The sequence below is a fragment of the Orcinus orca genome, chromosome 8 (assembly GCF_937001465.1).
Source record: "Orcinus orca chromosome 8, mOrcOrc1.1, whole genome shotgun sequence".
In the NCBI taxonomy this organism is placed as follows: domain Eukaryota; kingdom Metazoa; phylum Chordata; class Mammalia; order Artiodactyla; family Delphinidae; genus Orcinus; species Orcinus orca.
The window spans coordinates 44,984,687-45,010,886 of NC_064566.1; the positions used below are offsets into that span (position 1 = coordinate 44,984,687).

Consider the following 26,200-nt stretch of genomic DNA (forward strand, 5'->3'; position numbering starts at 1 on the left):
CCCTTTCATTAGGCTGCGTTCAGGGCCACACCCTCAGCTCAGCCAGGGTAGGGCTGGGGTGCCAGGGAGAGCAGCCTACCCTTGTCAGAGCTGCGGGGCAAGCTCAGGCTCGGGCCAGGCAGCCTGGGTTCAGATCCCAGCGCTGACACTCCGGCTGTGTGGCCTTGATTTCCCCCTGCCCTGGCCTCATGTGGTTTCTGTGATGATTAGATGGGGACTCCCCACAGAGCCTGGCATTGTGAGAGGTACTCAACAGGCATGGGCATTACTGGCTCCTGGGCCCGAGGGACCCAAGGGCGGACACTCTGGGGAGGTAGATGCGTTTTTGCTAAAGGGACAGCTGAGGGTCTGGGGTGCTGGACATCACTTGCCAGTGTCTGGACCATTTTAGGTTTGGATGCGTGCAGTGGCCCAGGGTCCCCTCTGCCCGGAGCACCACCACAGGTAACGGGGCACCGTTTGGGGTTTCTATGTCAACTAGTCTCTCCTCTAACCTCGTAACACCTGAGAGGCCCTCCATGACCCGCTGGAGGCGAGGGTGCTGGGTGGGGGAGACATCGACCCCACTGTAGGGGTCTCCTTGAGGGCGTTTCAAGAGGACATTCGGCCTCTTCACGTTGCTGACTGACTCATGTTTACTTTCTCCAGCAGAAGGGGGATGAGGCCGAAGTCTCTTCACCTCCCCTTGGCGAGCCTGTGAGTTTGAGGTCTGCCCAGTTTGGATGATTTGAGTGTGGGAGACACGGTGTCCCAGAAGCCTAGGCTGGCCCTGGGCAGCCTGCCAGTGGGTGTGCGTGAGTGGAAGGTCAAGGCTGAGGAAGCTAGAAGGTTCCTCTGCCCTACGGTGACTGGAAGCCTGAGGTGGAGGGGGTGAGGCTGTGGGATTCAGTGGGGATGACCTCCACGGTGGTCCCGCCCATAGTCCCAGTCAGGCTGCTGCCAGAGGCCGGGGGGACCACTGGGCCCAGCAACAGCCAGGGAAGACGGCTGCCCCCATCAGCTCTAGTGAAAATTGCAGGAAAGCTCCAGCCCCTAGCTGGGACTCTACCTGGGGGCAGCCTGGAAAACCTCATCTCTGCTGACGAGCAAACGAAGAGCCCCACACCTGCTTAGAACCACCTGCTCAAGGTGGCGTCAGGGCAGCATAGAATATAATCTCATCTAGAACTGGGTCTGGGATAGAGTCCTCTGGTAGAGTTTCAGCACACACACAAGACAGCCACACAAATACCCAGACAGACACACGAACCTGCACCTCACAAAGCAGCTTTCCCTTGGGAAATGAACGAAGAGCACAGAATCTTGGAACTTCTGAACAGCAAGCTATCAGCTTTGCAAGAACCCCCTTATTCAGTGATCTGTAACCTCTTTTGGATCATAGAACGCTCTGAGACATTGTTGAAAGCTATGGACTCTCTTCCCAGAAAAATACATACAACACACAAACACACATATACATTTGTATATAATTTCAGGGAGTTCACAAACCTGATGGGAAATCTGAATCCCTAAGAGTTAAGGGCCTTGCCAGGCAGAGCTAGGACTAGAATCTGGGGCAACAGAGTCAAAGCCAAAACTTGTGGCTGCACTCCATTCCACTGTCCTCTGCAGCGCCTAGCCCTTGGGAAGTTCTTGGCAGGTTTTGAATGGCAGGTCCCCTTATCCTGTCTGTTTTACAAACCTCAGGCTTGTTTGTAGGTCCCCTTTGCCGACTCAGATGTGACTGAGAAGTCCTCCCTTTCTACCTAGCCCATACCTCTCCAACACCTCCCTACCCCTACACACACACACACACACACACACACACGTACACACATACACATGTGCGCACGTGCACGCGCACACACACGTGCGGGTCCCTTAGCAGGGTCCATGGGGTTAGAGACCCCACAGCAGAGGTGAATCCACCCTTCTCCCCTCCAACCTGCCCCCAGGGTCCCAGCTCTACCTTGTCTCTTTCAGAATGTCCTCAAAGGGCTAGCTGACCGCAAGCAGAATGACCAGAGGAAAGTGTCTCAGGGCAGGCTGACTCCTCGCTCTCCCACAGTTGAGAAGTCCAAAGAAATTGCAATAGAACAAAAGGAAAACTTTGATCCCCTCCATCGCCCAGAGGCCATACCCAAGGGCCCAGCTTCTGGCACAGGCAGTGGTGGGAAAATGGCCCTGAACAGCCCCCAGCCTGGCCCTGTTGAGAGCGAGCTAGGGAAGCCGCTTCTGAAGACAGCCAAGGAGGGCAACCCTCTGCCCAGAAGCCCAACCCAGGGCTCTGGAGGGGCGGCTCCCCAGTCCCCCCAGGGGAAAAGTACAGTCGGAGAGCCCACAGGGTCCAAGGTTGGCTCCAAAGCTGAGCTGTGGCCCCCTGTGTCCCGGCCGCCCCTGCTGCGGGATGTCTCCTGGGACAGCAGTCCCGAAGAACCCGGCCCCCGGCTTCAGAAAGTGCTTGCCAAGGTGCCGCTGGCAGAGGAAGAGAAGCGTCTTTCAGGCAAAGCTGGCAGCAAGCTGGCCAAGGCTCCTGGACTTAAAGACTTTCAGATACAAGTGCAGCCAGTGCGGATGCAGAAACTGACCAAACTCCGTGAGGTGGGTTCCTGGGGTCCTGCTGGGCAGGGTGTGCGTCCAGGTCCCCAACCTGGGCTGAGGGCCTCTGGGCCGGGCTGACCTGGGCCTGGGGTGGGGCAGCTGTGGCCCAGACGTGGGCCTTGTGGAACCCTGAACCTCCCCACCCCAAAAACCAGCCCACTGGGCAGCATGTCCTTCATAAATATCACCTTTCGTGCCTCTACCCTGCTCACTCGGGTGAGGTCAGCTGGTGTAGAGCTGCCACATTCCAAGGGGAAGGTGGGTATATGGAAGGACACATGGGCCCTGAGTCCTGGGCTGTGTTTTCCTCTCTAACTGGAGCTGGTAGCTCACGAACAAGAAGCCTTTGATGGAGCACCTTGTCATGCCTAGGATGGGGCAAGAATGGAATGGCTTTTCCCTCTGTCTTGCCCCCCAAGCTTTCCTTCCTGATACCTGTTAACAAAGGGCCTCAAATCCATCCAAACATGGCCGTGAGGGGCTGCTCCCCCTGTGGTGAATTTCTTCTAACACCCCTGATGTCCCTAACTGTCATTGGCCATCAAACCAGGCACAGCTGTCTCTCATGGGGCTACTGCCCTATTCATGGAATGACTGGGGGTCATCCAGAGATGCAGGGGGAGAGAGCCCAGGGTGTGAGGAAGAGAAGAGTTTAACAGGACGAAGAAATCCTTACCCAAGCTCCACTTCCCCAGAGGGCCAACCCAGGCCACAGGCCAAGGCAGCCGGGACTCCACGGGGTGGGGCCTGGCGCCCGCACAGCTGGAGTTGGACGAGGCCCTCCTGGCTCCCCTACAGAGGGGCCGTGGGACAGGGAGGGAAATGAGGCACTTGACAGCAGTCAAGAGCAAGTGCGGTGCTGGGGGTCTGCACTAGCAGGAACGTGTTCCAACCGTGGCCACTGTCCTGCACAGAAGCCTTCTGCGTTGGAGGCTCCAGGGGAGCTGGGGCCTGGCTGCTGAGGTTAAAAACATTGTACACGGAAAAGCCCACCCAGCCAGGAAGACCTCACTAACTAGCGGGTCAGCACAGGCCTGCAAGGGCCGCCCCTGGCGGGCCGCAGCCCCAGACCCCTGGGGAAGGTGACGCCAAGGAGGCCAGACAGGCATTTGCCTTCACGTGCCTCTGGGCAGCAGAGGCCAGGCCCAGGCGACAGGCCACCCCCAGACCCCTGCCAGTTCCCCTCTGCAGCAAAGAAAACCACAGAGAACCTGGAGGCCCCATTCCACTAACCACTGCCCTGCGTCTGACCACACCTCCAGCCCAAGCCAGGGTGCTGAGAGCCGCTTGGTTGTGGGCCTCTGGTTAAGGAAACAGGTCAAGGGCCCTGGCGCATGACTTCCATCTGGGCCAGAGCTCCCTCTGCTGGCCCTTTCCTCTCCTTCACCCGGGAGGAAAACCATCCAAGTGGCCTTTGCTACCGGGACACTGAAAATCCCCTTAGAAGCACAGGTCACAGGCCCAAGGAGCTCTGTGTGGCATTTCCACTTGGGAGCGCCGGTCTTGGACTTGGAACAGGTGTAAGCCTACCTGTGCCACATACCTGCCGTCAGCATCCCCATCTCTCCTCGGCTCTGCTGGCCGAAGCCCCAGGCAGCAGTGGCTATTGGCCTGCAGCCTTGGGACGGCAATCTGCAGGCCTCATTCGTCTGGAGAGTTTAACAACTCAAGAGGTGCTATCACAGGCCACTGAGGAACTGGGGGCAGGGGAGGCCACAAGTCCTGAGAGTGGGCACTCACTGCCCAGAATAACAAGGCCGGAAGCTCCAGGCAGCTCAGAGCACAGCCATGAGATCACAAACATTGTTTCCATCTTTGGCGGCTCCATACGCACCCAGGGGACCCTCCTATCCCCAGAGCCCTGGGCTCTGCTTCTGTTTGTCCTCCAGCCTTCAGCCACCATGTGGCTGGCAGCTCCCTCGCCCTGAGGCTCACAGGCTTATTTAAAAAGCCAGCCATGCGAAGGACCATTCCTGACCCAAGGAATGGGGCACTGATGGTGGGGTTTCTAGCACCTTTACAGGCTGGGAGAGGAGCGGTCTTCCTGGTGCCCCTCAGATGTCGTGACTGTCCCCGCCCCGAGTGCTGCCCCGTGAGACTGAGGGGTCACAGAGCCATAGAACCGAGGGAAGAGTCCAGCCTGAGGTCACCATCTGAAACGTTGTCTTTCTTTTCCTAAAAAGGAGCACATCCTGCTAAGAAATCAGAACTTAGTGGGGCTCAAGCTTCCAGACCTTAGTGAAGCGGCTGAGCAGGAAAAAGGTAGGTGGGATCGGGGAGATGCTCTCCTCAGGCTGGGGATAGATTCATTTTCTCCAGATCAAAGAAGGTGAACGTGTAAACACTGCACATCCTGTCAGGGCCTTTGTCCATCCCAGTGGCGAGTGTGGGCCAGACGCAGAGCAGGCCCTCAGTAAATATTTGCAAATGGTTGAATAAGTGAATCAGATGGCGTTTCCTGCCCACTCAGAAAACCTCTAAACTTGTCTTCTTCCAACCAGCCCCCCTTCTGGACCCCTCCAGCCCTCCCTGAGCCTTGTTAGCACCTAGTGGGTCTGGAAGGGTGACCCAGGCCTGAACTTCTGATGCTTCCTTTTCCTTTTCCTCTCACACCCAGGAAGCCACCCAGATAGAACAGTTCCTCTTTCTGAGACATCAGAGTCATCTCTTGCTTTCTAATCTGCTGTCACTACAAAGTCCAGACCCCAGCCCTTCCCTCCTGGTGGCTGCAAGGCCCCACCCACCCACTTGCCAGACTCGCCTTCAGAAAGTAAAACTTGGGGTCTCTTGCCTCACCTCCACCCCAGCTCCCATCTCCTGACTCACTTCTCCCGATGGCTCACGCTACTCGTGGTCATTCTCAGCATAGAAACCTTCTGCTTAAGGATTGTTCTGTGGCTGTGTCCAGGGTGCCACCAACCATGTTGGAAGCCCCTAGTCTGAAATATAGTAACTAACACCTACCTATTCAACATTGACAAGAAGATTCCCAGAAGTAAAACATCCAACAATATTTTTTTTTTTGGCAATCCAAATTTATTGAACTACTGATGCTAAGTTATGCAAAATTGCACCACTTTAATTAAGGCTTTTAGTTTACGTTTGGCCACCTCAAAAGGAGTTGTAACATTAGGTTGGTCAATTTAAATACTGTGGCTCCCTGTTGGATAGACACACAGTGTTTACACCCAAATGTTAGTGCATACAAAGCAACAAGGCATCGTTAAATAAAACAGCAATAGTTACTGCAACTTAGGCCTTGTGACCAATTACACATGATTAAAATTTCTTCCCACATTCACATCCACAGTACTCATCCACCATTTAACATCTCAACCAAAACGTTACACATGTGAAACAATCACTAACAGGCAAAAATACTAAACCTGTATATTTGGTATTGCAAATACACTTATGCATGAGCAAGCAGGGGATTCACAGTGAGAATCTACAGCTGCAGAAGCCTGAAAATGATTTACAAAAATTGTTAAATCATTAAAAGATTGTTTGAAAATATACACTTCTTGTTGTAGACCCCCCACTGTACACACAACTATAAACATTGTTCCCTATGTAAACAAAAAAGGAAACATAATAAAAGATTTGAAAAGTCTGGACATTTCCTTCCCAACAGATATTAAAGGCAACGTCTTTAAGACATTATACTGAAAGGACTATCATATCTTTTTTTTTTTTTTTTTTTTTGCGGTACGTGGGCCTCTCACTGTTGTGGCCTCTCCAGTTGTGGAGCACAGGCTCTGGACGTGCAGGCTCAGCGGCCATGGCTCACGGGCCCAGCCGCTCCGCAGCATGTGGGATCTTCCCGGACCGGGGCACGAACCCATGTCCCCTGCATCAGCAGGCGGACTCTCAACCACTGCGCCACCAGGGAAGCCCAGGACTATCATATCTTAAAGACAAGATCACTGTCTCCACAGATTTTTAAAAATTAAAAAACTATATCGCTGTGTTAAAGCGCTTATTTGTACAATATAATGGTAATGACCTTGAATTTATGTTTTAAAAATTCAATAAGCTACAAGTATCAAAGAAGTGAAGTTATCTGGAGTACTCTATATAGGAGCTCTTTGGACTCTCTTCTATTATGCTAAAATAATAGTGGTGCTTTTAGGATTTACATTATTGTACTCTCCAATATAAAGTATGGGGCGTGTTAAAGTATACAGTACACCATTTTCATACATGTACAACATTGGTGGATGAAAAATGTCTCTTAACAGTAATACTGGATTGTAGCCTCTGGTTTTACCAGCTGCATACTCTAGGACTATTATATAAGTAAAAATCTCTCTTGTGATCCTGGAAAGTGATTAGAATGTGCAAACTGATGTAGTAGCTTTCATCCGCCCCTTAAAGGGTACCACCACAGAAAGTCCGTTTAAGATGTTGGTAGGTTTAATAAAGTTGGAATGCTGGCGCTGTTGAATTGGGCAATAGTTCTTCAGACCTGGCTCAGAGCTACAATGCATTTAGTATAATAAAGCAGCTGACATGATGACTTTTTGTGGGCCTTCCCAGGCACTGGAGTTTTTCTGTTAATTTGCCACACTAGGTCATAAAAGATCTCATTAACATTTATTTTTGATTTTACAGAGGATTCTAAGAACGCACTGTTGTTCCATTGTCTTGCTAAATTTTGACCTTGTTCCTTTCCTACAACTCTTTCATCTTCCAAGTCACACTTATTACCAACCAGAATCATTGGAGCATCATCAGCGTCTTTAACTTGAAGAATCTGTTCTCTCAGATCTTGTAAATCATTAAATATGGACTGTGCTCTGATGGAATAAACTAACGCAAAGCCTTGTCCGTTTTTCACGTACAAATCCCTCATTGCTGTAAATTGTTCCGTTCCTGCAGTATCCAAGATTTCAAACATACACTGTTGTGCATTACTTCAACTTGCTTTCTATAAGAATCTTCTATCATAGGATCATATTTTTCAACAAAAATTCCTTGAACAAATTGTACAGTCAGAGCAGATTTTCCAGCTCCTCCTGAGCCAAGAACGACTAGCTTATACTCACGCATGGTGCAAGCTTGTAAAATCTAGTACTTCTCGCACTGTCACCGGGTCCCCGCAGCCGGCGTCGCCTCGCGCTCCCTTCCGGGTCGCTGCTACCAGCGCTGCCGCTCCGGCTGGCTTACACGCCTGACTCTCCAACAATTTTTTAAAGTACTAATTAAAAAAAATTATTCATCTTTAGATGAAATCTTTGGGAAAATATGATATACTTCTCTACTTTTAATTTCGAACTTGTTTATTAAAGCAGATTTAAAACCCTAGGAAAAAATTTATCTTAAAATTTCACCCGCAACCCCATAAATTCTGAAAAAGCAAGTTTTTACTCTTTCCAGTATTTACCCTTATTTATAATTTTTTCACAATTGATTTGGTGGTGTAGATGTAACTCCCTGTTTCTACCTTTTTTTTTTTAAGATTTAATTTTATTTATTTTTGGCTACGTTGGGTTTTCGTTTGCTGTGCGTGGGCTTTTTCTAGTTGTGGTGAGCGGGGGCTACTCTTTGTTGCGGTGCACGGGCTTCTCACTGCGGTGGCTGCGGAGCACAGGCTCTGGGCGCGTGGGCTTCAGTAGTTGTGGCTCTCAGGCTCAGTAGTTGCGGCGCACAGGCTTAGTTGCTCTGCGATGTGTGGGGTCTTCCCAGTCCAAGAATCGAGCCTGTGTCCCTTCCATTGGCAGGCGAATTCTTATCCACTGTGCCACCAGGGAAGTCTCCTGTTTCTACTTTTAAAATACTTATTTCACGACTAATTCCATTATAGTTTGACTTGTCCTCATATTTATCATTTAATGGGTGCATAGTTTCCTTTTGTATTGATGTATCTATTGTTGGATATTTCAGATGTTTACAGTTCTTTTAACTATGATTAACAACACTACTATAAACAACTTTGTACTTGTAGGTTTTTTTCTTTCTTCCTCTAAGTTACTCTCTTGGGATAAATTCTCAGGCTTGAGAGTCACGGGGTCAAAGTGTAGGAATATTTGTAGGAATATTTGCATTTACCATATTGCCTCCAATGGGTGATGCTCCCTGTAGACTGAGTGAGGGGTCTTCTCACTAAACACTACCTGCACTAGACTTTGCTTTGCTTTGCTTTTGCTCCTTATTGGCCAGAATGTAATGAGAACAAGATGATCCAAAATAACAATTACTACTATTAGTAGTAGTAGTGCGAAATACCGTTCCATTATTACTTCAATTAATTTGCTTAAACTTAAAATTTTAAAACATTTTTTTCTTAATGGGTGAATTAACTATTTATTTCTTTACTCATGTGTTCATTGGGTCTTGGGTTTTTTGTTGGTCATACATGTAGACCTTATAGATAGTAACCGTTCTTTGGCTGTATTTTTTGTCAATACTTTTTCATTTTTCTTTTTTATTTGCCTTTGAACAAATTTTGTATTATTTTAGAGAGATCATAAAGTTTTTATACAGTAATTTTAGCCTATCTTTTCCTTTGAAAATCTTCTATTATTTAAATCATTATAAAAATATTACTTCTCCTTAATTGGGATAGCAAATCTATTTTCTGGTAGTTTATCTACAGTTTGATTTATTTATATTTATTTTGCTAATACCTCTGAAATTTGTTTTAAGATATAGGTATTTGAAGACTTAAGATTCTGTTACCTCAATAATATTTTAATAGTGTTTATATTTCTTATTACATTGTGGCTTAGATAATCATACACTGCATCTTTTTTTAATGTATAGCAAAGACTGGTTCTGGGCCCTTGATTCTGTTTTATTCTGATCAGTATTGTACCATTTTAATTACTGCTGCCTTATAATATGTTCTAGTGTACAGTGGGTTACTTCTCCCCCATTGCTCTTCTTTTTCAGAGTATTCATTATATTCTAGATACAAAGATTCAGTGCAAATTAATAGAGCAACTGGACAAGAATTCAGGAGATTGGAGTTCATGGCCAGACACCACTTAACAGTGTCTGGTGTCTTTAAATATGTTCCTCAGCCTCTGTGGGCCTCTGTTCCCTATTGGACTAGGACACTTTAGAAAGCTCTTAACTGTAACCTAAGATTTATGGATTCCAGGTCTTTTCCAGTTTTGCCTCTCACCTACCTATTCTTTAGGTGAAATTTATGTCATCTTATACAACATTTTAATTGTGATTGCTCTAAGGCTACACACTGGATTCAGAGCTGTCCTAGTTTTGTTTGTTTTACAGTTCATAGATTTTTCAGTTATTTAGTTTGCAAACATTTAGTTCTCATTCAGGCACGTGGTTTGTCCCTCTATTAATTTAAGTATTCCTTTCTTTTTCCTGTACTAGGTTTAAGGATCTTTGTAAAGGTCTTCCATATCTCTTATTGAGACAAATTCTACATGATTTATATTTTTACTTATTTATGAAGAAGACTTTTTTCATTAGATTTTCCTAACTGATAATTAGTGTCATAGATGAATGCTGCTTGGTATTATACATGTTTCTTGTATAATAAATATTATTGTTAACAAATGGTAGTGATTACAATAGTGGTTAAGTAGCATGATTATTATAACTAGGGTGATTACTATGTACCAGGACCCATGCTAAGCATTTGACAATATTTCGCTTAATGCTTACAACAACCCTGAGGGGTGGGTCTTATTATACCCATTTTGCAGATGAGGAAATTGATTCAGGGAGATGGTAATTAACTGCTAAAGCCAGGATTGGAACCCAGATGTGTCTAAATCCAAAGGCTCTTGACCACTTTGCAAAATACCTCATTTTTTCACATTCACAATCTGTTATTTTATTTTATCAAATTCACTATTTGTCTTAGTTGTGTGCTTGTGCATGTGTATGTGTCTTTCTCTTGTATATCTGTATATGGTTTATTATTTTGGCAACATTCTGTAATACGACAATGGTGATAAGGAGAACTCTTGCCTTTTTTCTGTTTTTAATTGAATTTTTTGTGTGTTTTTCTTTCAAGGACCATGTTGTACCTAATTATTAAATAGATGCACTATTTTAACTTTTTATTATTATTTCATATTTATATTATCACTAAATAGAAGAACATATAATATGTAGAAAGATAAAATATATAAAATATAAAAATATATTATTTCATGTATTATTTTTATTTTTCATTATTTTAAGGAAATATATTCTTCTCTTCTGAGTTTTAAGATTCATGTTGAATTTTGTCAATTTGTTTTGCATATCTATTTAAAGAATCATATAAATTATATCATTTAATATATTAATAATTTTCCATATATAGAAATAAACCCTTATGGTCCTGCAATAAAATGCATGTGGTCATGGTGTACTTTCTTTTATATTTACTACCAAATTTTCTATGTAAGTAACTCTTTTAAAGTATTCTGCAACCTTCCTGCTTTAATTAAGGTAAAATCTAAGTTGCTTTGACATGAGGCCCCAAAGTTTGCTAACCTATAGGAGAGAGAAGATTGTTTCATGCTTAAGTAACAATTCTAAGGTGAGCTGTCGGGTTACAGGTGGCTCTGCTCCATGTGATCATTCAGAGACCCTGGTTTCTTCTCTGTTGTCATTTTGCCATCCCCTGAGGTATTACATTTGTCTACATGGTTGAAGCTGGATCATGGGTAAATCTGTGTTCCAGTTTGTAGGAAGGTGAAACAATGGAAGTTCAGAGCAGGCTTTTTTTTTTTTAAGTAAACTGGGAGTTGCATATCTCTTTTTAGCTCCCAGTTCATTGGTGATGATGTGGCATGGCAATACCTAGCAGCAAGGGATACTGGGGAATGTTGTCACTAGCTGGGCTGCTGGCCATATGTCCATATTAAACTCCTTTCATATGGAAGCTGAGGAGGGCAGATTTTGGTGGACGACCAGTTGTCTCTGTCACATTGTCTTTCCTACATAACAATATTAGAAAGTTTCTCATTTAGTGCATATGGAGCTTTTAGTTTTTTAATAAAATTTAATACTGCTTTGTAGCATTCTGTGGTATGAGGAACTATATAAATTGTTTGACCTTTCTCTTATTGATTACTATTTAGGTTGTTTGTATTCTTTCTCTACTATAAACGATGTTATAATGAACATTCTCCATGATATATCTTTATAGAAATGCATGAGTTTTTCCATGGGATAGTATCTTAGAAGTAGAATTGCTTGATCAAAAGGTATTTATATTTAAATATATATGCATACTGCCAAGTTAACTTACAAAAAATTATAACAATGTAGACATCCACTACTACAGCAACACCTCACTATCTAATACCAACAGGGAACAAGATGGATCTTAGAAATAAAATTACCAGGTAAATGAGTTTGATTCTTATAAACACTAAATTGTAAAAAATTAACCATGGAAGGTGTTCAGTAAAGGTACCCTCCCTCCCACTTTTCTCTCATTTCTAGAATCTGAGTGGTTAAAAGCTCAAGCTTCCCCACTTACCAGCTGCATAGCCTAAGGCAAGTTTCTTATGCTCTAGATGCCTTGTTTGCTCATCTATAAAATGGGGGTAAGAATAGTACCTACCTCACTGAGCTGAGGCAATGTTTTTATGCGATACTGGTCTTTATTCCAGCAGGAACCTGTCATACATTTTAATTCCTGTCATCAAGGTTGTAGAATTCTTTCTTGCCAGCTAAGTGGGACATTGTACTCTGTGCTCCACAGTATAGAGGGCAGTCTGGAGATGTGGCGGGCAACCACATGTGCTTGATCAGCAGGGTTGTGACTTCCTTTTCCTACATTCTGAAAGCTCCATCAAAGAGCCTCGTCCCCGCCTGTACCTGGGACCAAAGGTATTGTAAACCCCCCCGGGAGCTAGAGAGTCTGGCCCCCTTAACCGGTTCTAAATACAACAGTGCATATGAGCTCATTGGGAAAAACTCAAATCTCCTGATGATTGTTGGCTGTTCCTTTGGGAGATGGGGAAAATCTAGAACATTCTGGAGTCTTAAGAACTTTGGCTCTCCTTCGGTTTCTGAGGACTTGGAGACTCTCTTCCCTGTTGCATCTGGTCTTTCCAACAAGCCAACCAGTTCTCTTCACAGGGACCCTTTGAAGGATGTTTGGGTCTTGATCATCTGCAGGTCATTTCAAGCCAAAGACATGAGGCTGACTGTGGACCAGTTCCTGGGCTGCATGTTGGGGGTGCAGAGGTGAAGGAGACTCAGGCCCTGCCGTCATTACCAGTCCCTTGGCTCCCTCAACAACCTCCTATCCCATCCCTCTGCTTGCACTCCTGACCTCCTCACCCAGTTCAATCCACCATCCGCAGGCAGCGAGAGGAATCTCTGAAATGCAAATCTGGTTCAGCCTCTTCAGAGGCTTCATTCTCCTCTCAAAATGAGCACTAGAATCCTTAGTAGAGCTTAAGAGGCCCTGTGCGATTAACCCTGCTCACCTCCCCAGCATCTTCTAGGACCACTCTCCTCCTCCCTCTCAACGTCTTGGTCTTCCTTCAGCAACTCGTTCCTCCTCCTTCTTAGGCTTGGCACATGCTGTTCCCTCTACCTGCAATGTTCTTCCTCTCTTCCTCTCTTCCTCTTTGCCTAATGAACTCCCATTCAGTCTCTAGATATCTTCTCAAATGTCACCTTCCTAGGGAAGACTTTTCCAGCACGCTCCAGATGCTTCTCCCTTATAAAATCTATCACAGCATGAAAAGTAACATTTGGGTATTTCTCTAATTAATCTGTCCTGCCAGGTAACAAGCTCCCAGAGGACAGTGACACATCTGTTTTGCTCAGCATTATATGCCTAGCTCCATGCTCATTGCCTGGAGCGTAGTAAGCACTAAATAAATATTGAATAAATTAATGAGCTCACCCTCACCTTGTAGGAGAGGAAATACAAGGGTAGACAATGTCATTACAATACATCGTGTCAAGACTTTAAGACCATAAAGTACCTAGGAACACAGAGGAATACGCAGCCAGCTCAGTAGGGGTGAATGAGTCAGGGCAGGATCCTTGGAGAAGCAGCTTTGAGCTGAGGAAGAGAAGGGCATCCCAGGCAGAGGGAATAGCAGGAGCAAAGGCACTCAGGCATCTTCTAGCACTTGGCATGTTCCAGGAACATAAGGAATCCCAGGTGAACCAAATGTGAGCCATGTGTCCCAAAGAGATGGGCAGCAAGGGTGGAGTGGAGGTGGGAATCAGAGAAGGTAAAGTCTTTGAGGTCTAATTAATGAGTTTGAACTTCCTTTAGCACCCCTTGCAAAGCCAGAGAAGCCTGTAGGTAAGGAAGCATGAGGATCAAAGCTGAGTCTGAGAATAATTCTTCTGGACAGTTTGTGAAAGCTGAGGCTAGAGGTGGGAAGACTAGGTAAGAGGGTATGGAAGCAGCCTGGTGAGAGGTGATGGGACTGTAGACTGAGATGGACAGGAGGGAACGTGGGGAGGATAGGTTTGAGAGCCATTTGGAGGTCAGCTTGGCAGGACTTGATGAGGGGATGGGGTGGAGAGGGAGACCAGAAAGACCAACAGGTGTGTGTCTGCACGGCCAAGGGGGTGATGGTGCTATTAATCGGGGTGGGGAGCACAGAAGAAGGAGCTCCCTTAAGGAGAAAGACAACGCGTTTGGGTTTGGACATCTGAATGCCTGTGGGAAGAAGACTGGATGTCGCAGTCTGACAGAACTGGCTTTGCATCCTGGCACTACCAGTATTTAGCTGGGATCCTGGGGAATCTACTTAACTTTGCTGAGCTTCGGTTTCCTAGTTCGCAGCATCCCCAGAAACTGAGCTTAGCAATATTTGCTCTGCAAATATTCTAAGGAGTAAATGAGAAAGTGCATCTAATGCAAGCTTATGTTTGATCAATGGTGGCTGTTGAAGTGGTTTTTGTTATCCTGATCCAGAGGGTAATGTCTAGGACGTGGCTGGATATCTGGACCTGGACGTTGGGAGAGGTGTGGGCTGAGGCAGTCCTTCCAGACACCCCAGTCTGGGGCTCAGGGCCCTCAGGTCTCAGGCAAGGAGAAGGCCTCCCTGAGAAAATAGATCAGAAGAGAGTTGATCCCCAGGTCAAATATCTTTGACCTTTTGGGGGATCATCCTGGACCTCAGCACATCTTTAACCAGAAGCCCCCAAAGTTACTTTTCCAAGTCCTGGAGATTGCCAGAAACAAAAGCTTTCATTGGAATGAGGTGGTATAGGCAGATATTTTTAAAATAATTTTACTGTTTTTATTAAAAATAGCTCGTCGATTTTCAAAAAATTCAACTAACAATGAAAAATACAAAGAAGAAAGTAAAAATCGCTTACATCAAACATCCCCTTTCCCACAAATACAGAAGGAGTGAGGGAGATTATAGATTGCTCCATATACTTTTTTTTAATAAAACGTATGAAAATTTAATTGAACTTGAATTAAAGTGAAGTGAAACTGTAGGGCTTGCTGAATTTTGGTAATTGCTTCCTCCAAAAAAAAAAAGAGGTTAGTTTTAAAAAGTTTTAAAATAGATATTATGAAATGCATTAAGGGTTTGGAGTCATTGAGGTTCGTTTTTATATTACATATTTCAAGTTTGGATTATTGCAGGGAAAGATGAGAACGGCAGTATTTCTTCCCACTTTCATATTTCTTCCTAACCTTTCCATCTCCACCTATACAAATGATAAGTTATTCTTTTTATACTCTCAAGGTTGTAACATTTACATTCCATTCTATAACCATAATTTCCATAGTTGTTTAGCTTTAAGCTTATATGTAAGTGAATTTAATGTTCACCACCAGTCCCTTTACTGTGGCTCACAATTCCCAAGCTTATGATTTTGATTTATGTCTTGTTTAGCTGGATTTCATCATCCAATAGTTTTCCTAGAAGGGCTTAGAGTGCATTTTCCTTGAATTCTAGCATGTTTGAAAATGTTCTTATTCTTAAAAATGGCAAAAAGCAAATCTAAATGTCCAACAATAGAGAAAATATTCAATTAAAGTCACTTTTGGGAGGTCTGAGGTCTTCTGCCAGCGTTCAGTAGGTGCTCCGTAGGAGTTGTTCCACGCGTAGATGTATTTCTGGTGTATCTGAAAATGTTCTTATTCTTGAAGGACAGCTTAGATGGTTATAAATTCTGGATCACTCTTTTCCCCAGAGCTTTGTAGATGTTACACTGTATTCAGTGTTGTAGAGAAGTCTGAGACCAGCTTATTTCCAGCACCTCTCAACCCTTACCTTTCCCTGTAGGTTACTTACTCTTTCTATGAGGGTAGTTGGAGAAGCATTTTTATGTTCATATATAGCTATGGATCTATATAAGATATATATACATGCATAGAAAAGAGTAAGGTTTTATATATATGTATATATATATATATTTTTTCTTGGTGTGCTTTTTCAGTCTGCAAGTTCAGCTTTTCTCTCAGTGGAGGAAATTTTTTCTTCTCTTATGTCTTTGAATGTGTTCTTTGTTCCTTTTGTTTTTTCACTACTTCAGAGCCACCGTAATCTGTAAATTTCTCCTCAGTGTCTCCACTGTAGGTCCATTACTCTACCTCTCAATACTTTAATCTTTCTTTCCTTCTTTACTTCCTTGTGCTCATCTCAATCTCTCCCACTAATTCAGCTTGAGGCTCTATCTGTTTTACTCCTGCATATTTCCAACATATTGGTTAGTTCTATATTTTTAGAATTTTTTGCTTCATTTTGTTATTTTGGTCTTCAGTTTATTTCCTTAAATTGTAATCTTCTTCCATTTTGTGCGATCCTCTCATCTCACCTCTGATTCCTATTTTCATTTTTTCAGGTTCTAATTTCTCCTTGAGTCAAGACATTTGTGGTATACATTTTGCACAAAAAATGCATTTTATGTGTTTCTTGCATCTATGTTTCTATTCTGACATCTGTCTCCAGCATGTTTCTATTCTGACATCTGTCTCCAGCATGTTTCTTTTCTTCTTTCCTTTATACCTTCCTCTCCTCTTTCCTTCCTCTTTTGACTATACTATTTTTGTGTAGTTGCCATGCCATTTGTTTTCATTTAATTTTTTTTTGATATGGACATTTCTACCTGGATTTTCTCTTGACCTAGATATATTGTGTAGGTCAATTTTCACCGACTTTTTCCTACCTTTTCTGAGATCTCTGTCCTCCTGGCAGCTCTTAGTTGAGGACTGGGTATTTTGTGTCTGCGTTGTCACTGCTTGGGTGGTGGGGAAAAGAGGAAGTTCAGCTGGTGCTGTGGATAGTGGTGTTGTGGGTTGGTTTCTGCTCTTCTTCTATAACTTTGTTAATAGTCTAACACTTGAATTTATTCCACTGAAGTGGGGGCATATCTTATTCCCTTGGGTGGGCAGTAGTGGGGCATGGATTATTTCACCAGTTCAGGGTAGAATTATAGGGACAATCTGCCCAGGTGTTTATTTTCCACACTTAACCCAACTATTCCCAGCAGCCACTCTCACTTCCCTGCCAGATAAAGGAAGGAAAAGATAGACAAAATCCAAAGAATTTGGCCACTCTGCTATTTCTCAGAAGTGCAGGATGGGGGTAGGGGTTGTGACAGCTTCAGTTGGGGCTTTCTATGTGTCTTCTGTCACTCACTCTATCAGAAGGGATTGTTTTATTTGTTTTCTCTTACTTTCCTTTCTGGTAAGTCCCTCTGTGTTGTTTGGGATCATCAGCTCTGGTAGAATACTATGCTGTCATTCTGCTTCTCCTCTCCCCTCCTCCTCAGTACGAAAAGCAAATAGCAGCACAGGCAGTTTTTTGTCTTGTTGGGTGTTCTTATGGTGGGATGGATATCCTTCTACTCTAGAGAAACTTTCTGAATCGCCTCTGCAGCTGCCTGCCCACCCCTCGGTCCACTTCTCCCGGCTCTGTAGTCACAAAAGTGACTACAAAAGTTTGTCACAACGTTTCCTCTCACATCTTCCTCTCAGTACTGATTCTTTGAGGGAGGAAGAAAGGGTTATCAAGGGTGGGAGCTCTACATTTATTTCTAGTAAGTTCTGTTTTTCTCTGGCCATTATTTTTAAAGATTATTGCCTTTTCCTGTACTTGAGAGTTGCTGGTCTATTTTTAGTTGACTTTAAATTTTTTGTTGTTGTTATTGTTGTTAATTTGGTTGAGATCAGGAGGGTGGCAGGTTCTGGGATCACTCTATTTATTTATTTATTTATAATTTTTATTTACTTATTTATTTTTGGCTGCGTTGGGTCTTCGTTGCTGCGAGCGGGCTCTCTCTAGTTGTGGCGAGTAGGGGCTACTCTTCGTTGTGGTGCGTGGGCTTCTCATTGCAGTGGCTTCTCTTGTTGCAGAGCATGGGCTGTAGGCACGTGGACTTCAGTAGTTGTGGCATGAGGGCTCAGTAGTTGTGGTTCACTGGCTCCAGAGCGCAGGCTCAGTAGTTGTGGCACATGGGCTTAGTTGCTCCACGGCATGTGGGATCTTCCCGGACCAGGGATCGAACCAATGTCCCCTGCATTGGCAGGCGGATTCTTAACCACTGCACCACCAGGGAAATTCTGGGATCACTCTTAAGACAGCCATTTTAGCAGGGCTAGAAACCCATCCCTTTTTGGGGAGTGGGGTTCTACCTAGCGGACTTTTCTAGGCAAAATCCCCTCGTATGACTTCCCTGTGATTATTAGACCTCATATGGTTATGTCAATCATAGATTTCTCAGGAGCCCACTGCTTCATTATCTCTCTGCTGGGTGCAGTGGGGAATACATAAAGGTAGAGTGTGACCAGAGGCACCACAAGGTTTGCCATCTGTCACATGGAAACATCAGAAAGCAGTAAGTGTCAGGACAGAACCCAAGAGGTGACAGGTAACTAAGAGAACTAGCTACCTGATATGAGTCGAATCTCATATCCAAAGAAGGATCGCTGACTGCCCTGACTCTGACAGATGGTCCTCCGGACTTTGCTGGATTCCTTGAGTACCAGGAAACTCGTGAACACTGTTCAGTTATCGGGAAGCTCAAAGTATTTAAACATTGTTTACCTGGAGCCAAACTATACCTCCTCTTCTCTCTGCATGGTCTCCCTTGGGGAGGCTTCTAATTCACATGACTCCCAATCTTAGCTCCATTTAGATGGCTACCACAACCTTGCCCGTAGTCCTGATCTCTGGCCTGGACTACAGTTCTGGAAATCTGTTGGGTCAAACCCATGAAAGACGGCAAAACATGGATAACTAAAAGTCCTGTGTGCAAATGGAAAATAACCATTGTATGGGACGAAGATACCTGATTTGGTTCAAGTAAAAGAGATTCAAGGCTTTTAATCCTAAATGTGCTGTGAGCCCATAGTGTAGGGCACAGCAAGTCAGTGCTAAATGAATAACTAATGTCAATGCCAAGACCATTTGCCACTGTGTTCCTGAGCTAAGAGCTTGTTAGAGCACATCTGGGCTTCTGGGACAGCAACAACCAGAATGTGTGCAGTCAGGGGGTGGTATCTAGAGGCCGCAGTGAACAGTTGGGAAAATCGGGCTACAACCCGGAGAAGGGAAGCTTTGGAGAGGTACAAGAGCTGTCTTCAAGCAGGAGAAAAATTAGTGGGAAAGAGAGTACTTGGTTTGTTCTTTCTGCCTTCAGAGCACAAACCCACGACAGGTTTAGGAGATTTTTTTAAAAAAAAAGGCTATTTATTGGTTCTGTTGACGAGGAGGCATCTATTTCTGAGATCTGTAAAAGATCTAATGACCCTAGCTTTACTCTGGAAAAACCCTGTTTCCACTCCTATCTATGGGGATGTGGAACCAGATGCTGATTTCTAAGTAGGACACAGATGATAGAACTTCTGAATTCATCTGAGGAAGAATAGTTGGGCAGCAGGCCTCTTGAGAAGCCTGCCAAAGAGAGGGGACTTTTCCAAACTTTATAGCCAAAGAGCCAACAATTTTCCCGTTGCCAGAAACCAACCTCAGACCCTAGACACAAGAGCCTGCTTGGTACCATGGAGAGCAATGGGAAGAACATAGAACTTAGAGCAGATAGAATTATTTGAAGCCTGTACTATTTACCAGTTCTGTAACCTTAAGCAAGTTATTAATCTTGCTGAGTCTTAGCTTACCCACCTGGAAAATGAGATGATTAAGGTCTAGCTCATTGGGTCATTGTGAGGATAAAATAACAATTATAAAGCCCCTGGCATATAACCAGGTTCCAATAAATGTTAAAGCTATTCCTTACCCCCTGAAGCAAATTGCCAAGAGCATTACATTTTATAAATTAAACACTTTTTTTTTTCAGGGCCCCCTTCTGAACTCTCCCCAGCTATTGAGGAAGAAGAGTCAAAGAGTGGCCTGGATGTCATGCCCAATATTTCTGATGTGCTGCTTCGCAAACTGCGGGTCCACAAGTCTCTCCCTGGAAGGTAAAATTGGGGCATGGGTTGCACAAGACCCCACATTGGGTGGCCCCTGTATTCAATTGTAGATAGGACACAGGAGCACCAGACTTGACTTTTGACCCCAGAAGGGTCAAAGTCCAATAGTTCAAATAGGACTAATGCACCCAAAACAAAAAGAATAATAAAGGGCCAGGTGAGGTGGTTCGAACTCAAAGAGGAGCAGGTGGGGTTCATAGGTGAACAATGCCATCAAGAAAGTGAAAAGACAACCCCCAGGATGGGAGGAAATATTTGCAAAGCACATATATGATAAGGGACTTGTTTCTATAATATATCTTTGAAGAACTCTTATAACTCAATAAAAAAAACAACTAATTTTTAAATTTTTTAATTGAAGTGAGGTTGATGTACAGTATTATATGTTACAGGTATACAACAGAGTGTTCACAATTTTTAAAGATTATACTCCATTTATAGTTATCATAAAATATTGGCTATATTCCCTGTGTTGTACAATATATCCTTATAGATTATTTTATACATAATAGTTTGTACCTCTTAATCCCCTACTCCTATCTTGCCCCTCCCCACCTCCCCCCGAACTGGTAACCACTAGTTTCTTCTCTATATCCATGAGTCGGCTTCTTCTTTTGTTATATTCACTGGTTTGTTGTGTATTTTAGATTCCACATGTGTGGTGTCCTGCAGTGTTTGTCTTTCTCTGTCTGACTTATTTCACTTAGCATAATGCCCTCCACGTCCATCCATGTTGCTGCAAATGGCAGAATTTCAATTCTTTTTTATGGCTGAGTAGTGTTGACAACTACTTTTTTTAAGTGGGCAGAAGATTTAAATAGACATTTCTTCAAAGAATATATATGGGGGTCAATGAGCACATGAAAGGATGCTCAGCATCAGTAGTAATTAGGGAAATGCAAATTCAAGTGGTTTATCATGAATAATAAATGATAAATTCATTAAATGAATGATTTATCATTTATCATAAATGATTAAAATGAGATATAATTTTATATCCCTAGAATGGTTTTAATAAAAAAGGTGGGAAATAACAAATGTTGGTGAGGATATGGAGGAATTGAAATTCTCAGTAAAATGGTACAGCCACTTTGGAATAACAGTTCATCAAAAAGTTAAACAGGGCTTCCCTGGTGGCGCAGTGGTTGGGAGTCCGCCTGCCAATGCAGGGGGCGCGGGTTCGTGCCCCGGTCCAGGAAGATCCCACATGCCGCGGAGTGGCTAGGCCTGTGAGCCGTGGCTGCTGGGCCTGCGCGTCCAGAGCCTGTGCTCCGTGGCGGGAAAGGCCACGGCAGTAAGAGGCCCACGTACCGCAGGAAAAAAAAAAAAAAAAGTTAAACATACAGTTATTGTATGGCCCAGCAATTCCACTCCTAGGTATATAACAAAGAGAAATGAAAATATATGTCCACACAAAAACTTGTATGTGAATGTTCAATAACAAGCATTTTTCATAATAGCTAAAAATGGAGGCAAACCAAATGTCCATCAGCTAATAAATAAATAAAATCGGATATATCCATAAAATGGAATACTATTCAGCCATAAAAATGAAATACTTATATAATCTACCAGATGGATGAACCTCAAAAACATTTTGCTAAGTGAAAGAAATCAGTCATGTGTTGTATGATTCCATTTATATGAAATACCCACGATAGGGAAATCCACAGAGACAAAGTAGATTAGTCATTGTATAGGGCTGGGGATTGGGGGAGTGACCACTAATTGGTATAGGGTTCCTTTTTGGGAGGATTAAAAAGTTCTAAGATTGACTGTAATGATGGTTGTACAATTTTATGAATATACTAAAAACTACTGAATTGCAAATGTAAGAGCATGAGAAAAAGGAAAGAACAGTAAATGCAAAGGCCCTGGGGCCACAACAACGTAAGTGTGTTTGAAGAGCAGAATGGCGAATGTGGCTGAAGAGTGGGAAGAATCCGGTAGGGGCCAGTTCACAGAGGCCTTTGATTTTATTCTAAGGCCTATTAAGGCAGTTTGAATTCTGAGGCACGTCCAGAGTGGTCTCCTTGTACGTCACCTGCTAGGCCTCCACCTTTTTGGAGGGTAATGGCTCTGCCCCTCCCTGCCTGTGCCATTTCATGAGGCATAGCTCTCTGCTTCAGGAGCTGACCTTGTCATGTGGCTTCTTTACCTAAACCACACCTCCCTGGGTCCTCAGGGCCTTGTACATTTTTCAAAAATGCGTTCTATAGCAAAAAAGCAGAACGTGAGTAATCAAGGTAGAAAAGTAAGTTTGGTTAATAATCGATGAAAACGTAATTTTCACATAATATCCAAACAAAGCCAGGAATCAAACGCAAGCTCAGTGAGTTTGATAACCCATTTAAGCAAGATGTGCATGTCCTATATGACAGCTGAGATTGTGTTGGCTGGCCCCCAGAGGAAAGGGCCTGACGGGTGGGCCTGTGGCCAGAACTGCAAGCCTCAAACAGCTTTGCACTTGTTTATCTCGTGCTCTGTACTCTGCTGACTTGATGGCCATGGGGTCTTGTTGCCTCATCCTGACAGGAAGGTTCTCATAGTCCCTTGTCAGGGGTGAGAACCAACCCCTTGCAGAGATTGCTGACCCCTACCTTTGCTCTCGGGGTCCCTCCACACCCGTCAAAGGGAGGAAGCTGTGTTTCCTGAGAACCTTATCGATGGCATGCTGGTTGCCAAGTCCTGTGACGCCAGCAGGACTCCTCCCCGTTCTCCCGCCCCAGCACAGGAAAGGGCCCGGTGCGTTATTTACGTCGTCCGGGTTTCAGAGCAGGGCTTGCTTTAGTCACCAGCCAGAGCAGCAGCCGAGCAAGGGTGCAGAGCGGAGGATGCTCGCTGTGGGAACCGCACCCTGTGCACCAGCTGGGGCTCTCTCGGCCGAACTCTGATTCCAGCCATCAGAAGAGGCTCTTGCTGTGGAGAAGAGCTCTGGCCACTCTTCCCTACCGTCTATTCTCTGGCTCACATGCCCCCTTGTCACACCCCTCAGGCAGGAGGAGGGTCAGGCTTTGCAGACCTGGGCAGCCCCAGAAAAATTATAATGGCTGTCCAGATGTATACAACTTATGAAGTATAGAGCTTGTATAGTCTGTTATTAAGTCCTCACAGCATGCCTGTGAGTTAGTCATAATAATAAACATCTCCTGAGTGCCCGCTGAGTGTGGATGTCATATGAATATACACATAGGTACATATATATACACATACATACACGTGTGGATGTCATATATAGGTGAATATAGACATATATATATACACATTTATACATACATATATATATTCCTTATAAGACTCCTGCAAGGTAGATATTATTCCCAATTGACAGATGAGATTAAATAACTTAGATTAAATAACTCATCCAAAGTCACACTTAGTAGAGGCACTGGTGGAGCACTGACCCCAGGATCTAATAGTTTCCGCCATGCTTCCTCTGCAGGAGTCACTATCTTGGCGAATATCTCACGGGTTACAGAACTCACACAAAGGGTACCCTGCATCTTTTCCATCTCGCCAGCCCTGCTTACTCTAATTCCTGGAAACACCTGGTCTGCGTGCTGTTCAAAGGCACCTTTTGGTTTATTTCAAAGGTTGGATAAAGTTCATTTGCATGTCTTTTCTTTTTCACAGTGCCCCTCCACTCACTGAAAAGGAAGTTGAGGTAAGTAACTCCAGTGTTTTATGAAATTGAGTACTTGAGCTTGAGTGGGTTCATTCAGAACATTTCCTTCTCCAGCCTCTGCTCCTGACATTTTTATACAAGCATGAGAATGAGTGGCCATGGGGGGAATATGGGCATCGTGATCAAGCCCCCGACCACCACTCCAGTTAATGGAAGATTTTGACGAATTTCGTCAGGGGTGAGACGGTAGCTGGAAGTTCCACATTTCTTCAACGGTTGTTTGTTTTCTTTAAAAGTATGACTTAGATACACAGAGCAGCTGGGAGGCTGCAGAACTGAATCAAATTTATTTCAAAATTGTTAAAAGATGGTCAGATTTCACGTTTCAGACTTCGGTCTGGAGGAAGAAGGTGCTTTCCTTCTGAGGGTTTCAGACGTAAGGAAGCCAGCTCAGCCAAGGTGGTGGCTATGCTGTCAGCTCTCCCACCTTCCCTGATTCTCCCATGATTCTCCTCGGGGCCTCCTTGTCTCTGTAGAGAAGCTGTCCCAATGGGGCTGGTGAGTGAGCTGAGAGGAATTTGCATTTCGTTCTGTCGAAGGGGTAGATGGTCAAAGAGAATGCATCGGAGGTGAGACAGTGAGGACCTCCGGCACCAGCAGTAGTTTGTTTCCATGACAATTACATTGGAATTGATAGAAGGAAGGGAGCAAGAACATGGATGATTCCAGAATACTTCACTCCGGGTTGGGAGGATGGAAGATTTTACAGTTTACCCTTGATAACAAGAAAACGAACATACACTTACTGAGACCCAGTGGACCACATAAGCAAAGGGAGATGGACTGTGTAAAATATCTGGCACAGATAGTAACAATTACCTGGCACACAGACATAGGACTCACAGTCTTTGGCACACACATATCCATCCTTTCAGCTGACCCCCCCCCCCATCAGCTCTGAGAAACAGGTAGAGCAGGTAGCAGAACAAAGGAGGAAACTGAGGGATTAAATAAGTTATCTGAGATCCCAGACCCAGTGCTTAGCAGAATCAGCATTTGGAGTCAAGTGTTCTGACTGACTTCAGGGCTCTTTATATCACACTGCCATTAAGGGGATAACCCAGTTATAGAGAACTAAATATTGAGCGTTATTGATAAACTTGACTGAGGCTTGGGCAAGACAGAGAATCCCCACCCACTGACGCTGGTGGTGATGGCCGCGGGCACTTTGGTTAAGGGTGCGCTCCTGTCCTCAGGTGTGTGCTGACACAATCTGTGCTCAGCATGGTGGGAGGAGCACAGGCTTTGGAATAAAATCGTCTGAGGCTGAATTCTGGCTCTGCTACTCCCTTGTGACACCTTGAACCAGTTAATGACCTCTCTGCTCTCGGTCTCTTTACCCATAAAGTGGACATAACAGTTCCTATGGCAGAGGATTGTTGAGGGATTAAACAAGCTAAGGTGCGTAAAACTCCTGCCAGTGCTGGCGTATAGCAGATACTCAACAGGGAGTAGCTTTCAATGTGGCCCTCATCATCATCATCATCATCGAGCAGTTCAGGGTCTTCAGTTCTCCGTCTGGAGATGTCTGCCCCCCGTGGGCCATGTTACATGAACTTCAGATGCTCAGGCAGAATCAACTCACCCTAAGGGTGTAAATCTTCTACCACTTGACACAGGCAAGGTAAATGAGGGCTGTAAAAATGAAGGCCATTGCTTCCTTCCTGTGTAGAGTCCATCTGTCTATTTCTCCTCCCCAGTAGTTTCCTATTAGACCAGGAATTCCATGTCTGATCAACACCACCTTTCAAAGTTCATTCATGCAGGCTGCATTTTTGGCATGGAATATTTGTTCCAGAAAGCTTCTCCTAACAGGATCATACTTGGCTTTGTTTAATCTCCTGGCAGCTTGTAAAAGCTGCTTTCAGCGTAAGATTTGGAATATTCAGATAAGATGCTGGTTGAGGTTTGCTCTGAGTCAACAGGCCTACATCTCAAGTGGGGTTTCTTTAAATACAGTGGTTTCATGTGAAATCTCCAAAACCCGCATGCCATAAATCCTAGCATGAATCCAAACTGCTTACGCAATCAGCTGTGTTGGCCCGAGTTTATCTAAACCCATATACAGGATGTTATTTTCTTGACATTCAGAAAAAGCAAAGTGTTATTCTCTTATTCTTTTTCAGTAAAATGTGTTTGGTCTTCTGGTCCTGGGAAGGCCCTAGCCTGGACCTCAGGTTACTATTTCGCCATCTTTTGTGCAGTTTACTTCATTAAGGGAGAGTTTCACTTGTTCTTGGCTGCTTTGGGGGCTGGTTCCAGGAGCTGATTTAAAATCCTTGAGCAAAAACTCCACCAGCAGCCTTGCTCCCAGCACTAACTCCTCCTAGCACCTCTCCAACACTCTTGTTCCCAACAGAACGTGTTTGTACAACTGTCCTTGGCCTTTAGAAATGACAGCTACACCCTAGAATCTAGAATTAACCAGGCGGAAAGGGAACGCAACCTGACAGAGGAGAACACAGAGAAGGAACTGGAACACTTCAAAGCTTCTATTACGGTAATTGTGGAGCCTGATTGGGGAATCCTTGCAGGAGACACTTTCCCCAAGGGCTGTGCCGGGTCTCCTGCTTTTCTCAGTCACC

At 44.4% G+C, this 26,200-nt stretch overlaps 1 protein-coding gene and 1 pseudogene across 9 annotated transcripts in view; one reads left to right on the forward strand and one right to left on the reverse strand.

Annotated features, from left to right (window-relative positions):
- The window catches only part of IRAG1 (inositol 1,4,5-triphosphate receptor associated 1), a 178,313-nt gene that overhangs the window by 120,377 nt on the left and 31,736 nt on the right, over positions 1–26,200 (forward strand). For 5 of the 8 annotated variants that reach the window (XM_049713589.1, XM_049713588.1, XM_033404521.2 and 2 more), the window contains 7 exons: positions 392–444; positions 649–696; positions 1,963–2,580; positions 4,764–4,842; positions 19,795–19,918; positions 23,564–23,594; positions 25,975–26,115. In XM_049713589.1, coding sequence (XP_049569546.1) covers positions 392–444; positions 649–696; positions 1,963–2,580; positions 4,764–4,842; positions 19,795–19,918; positions 23,564–23,594; positions 25,975–26,115 — 1,094 coding nt within the window. The remainder of the gene's footprint in view (positions 1–391; positions 445–648; positions 697–1,962; positions 2,581–4,763; positions 4,843–19,794; positions 19,919–23,563; positions 23,595–25,974; positions 26,116–26,200) is intronic. The other 3 variants (XM_004279189.3, XM_033404526.2, XM_033404525.2) reach the window with 1 other exon arrangement.
- LOC117196374 (ras-related protein Rap-1b-like) lies at positions 5,594–7,731 on the reverse strand (annotated as a pseudogene). The gene has a single exon (XR_004476518.2). The product of XR_004476518.2 is annotated as a ras-related protein Rap-1b-like (transcript).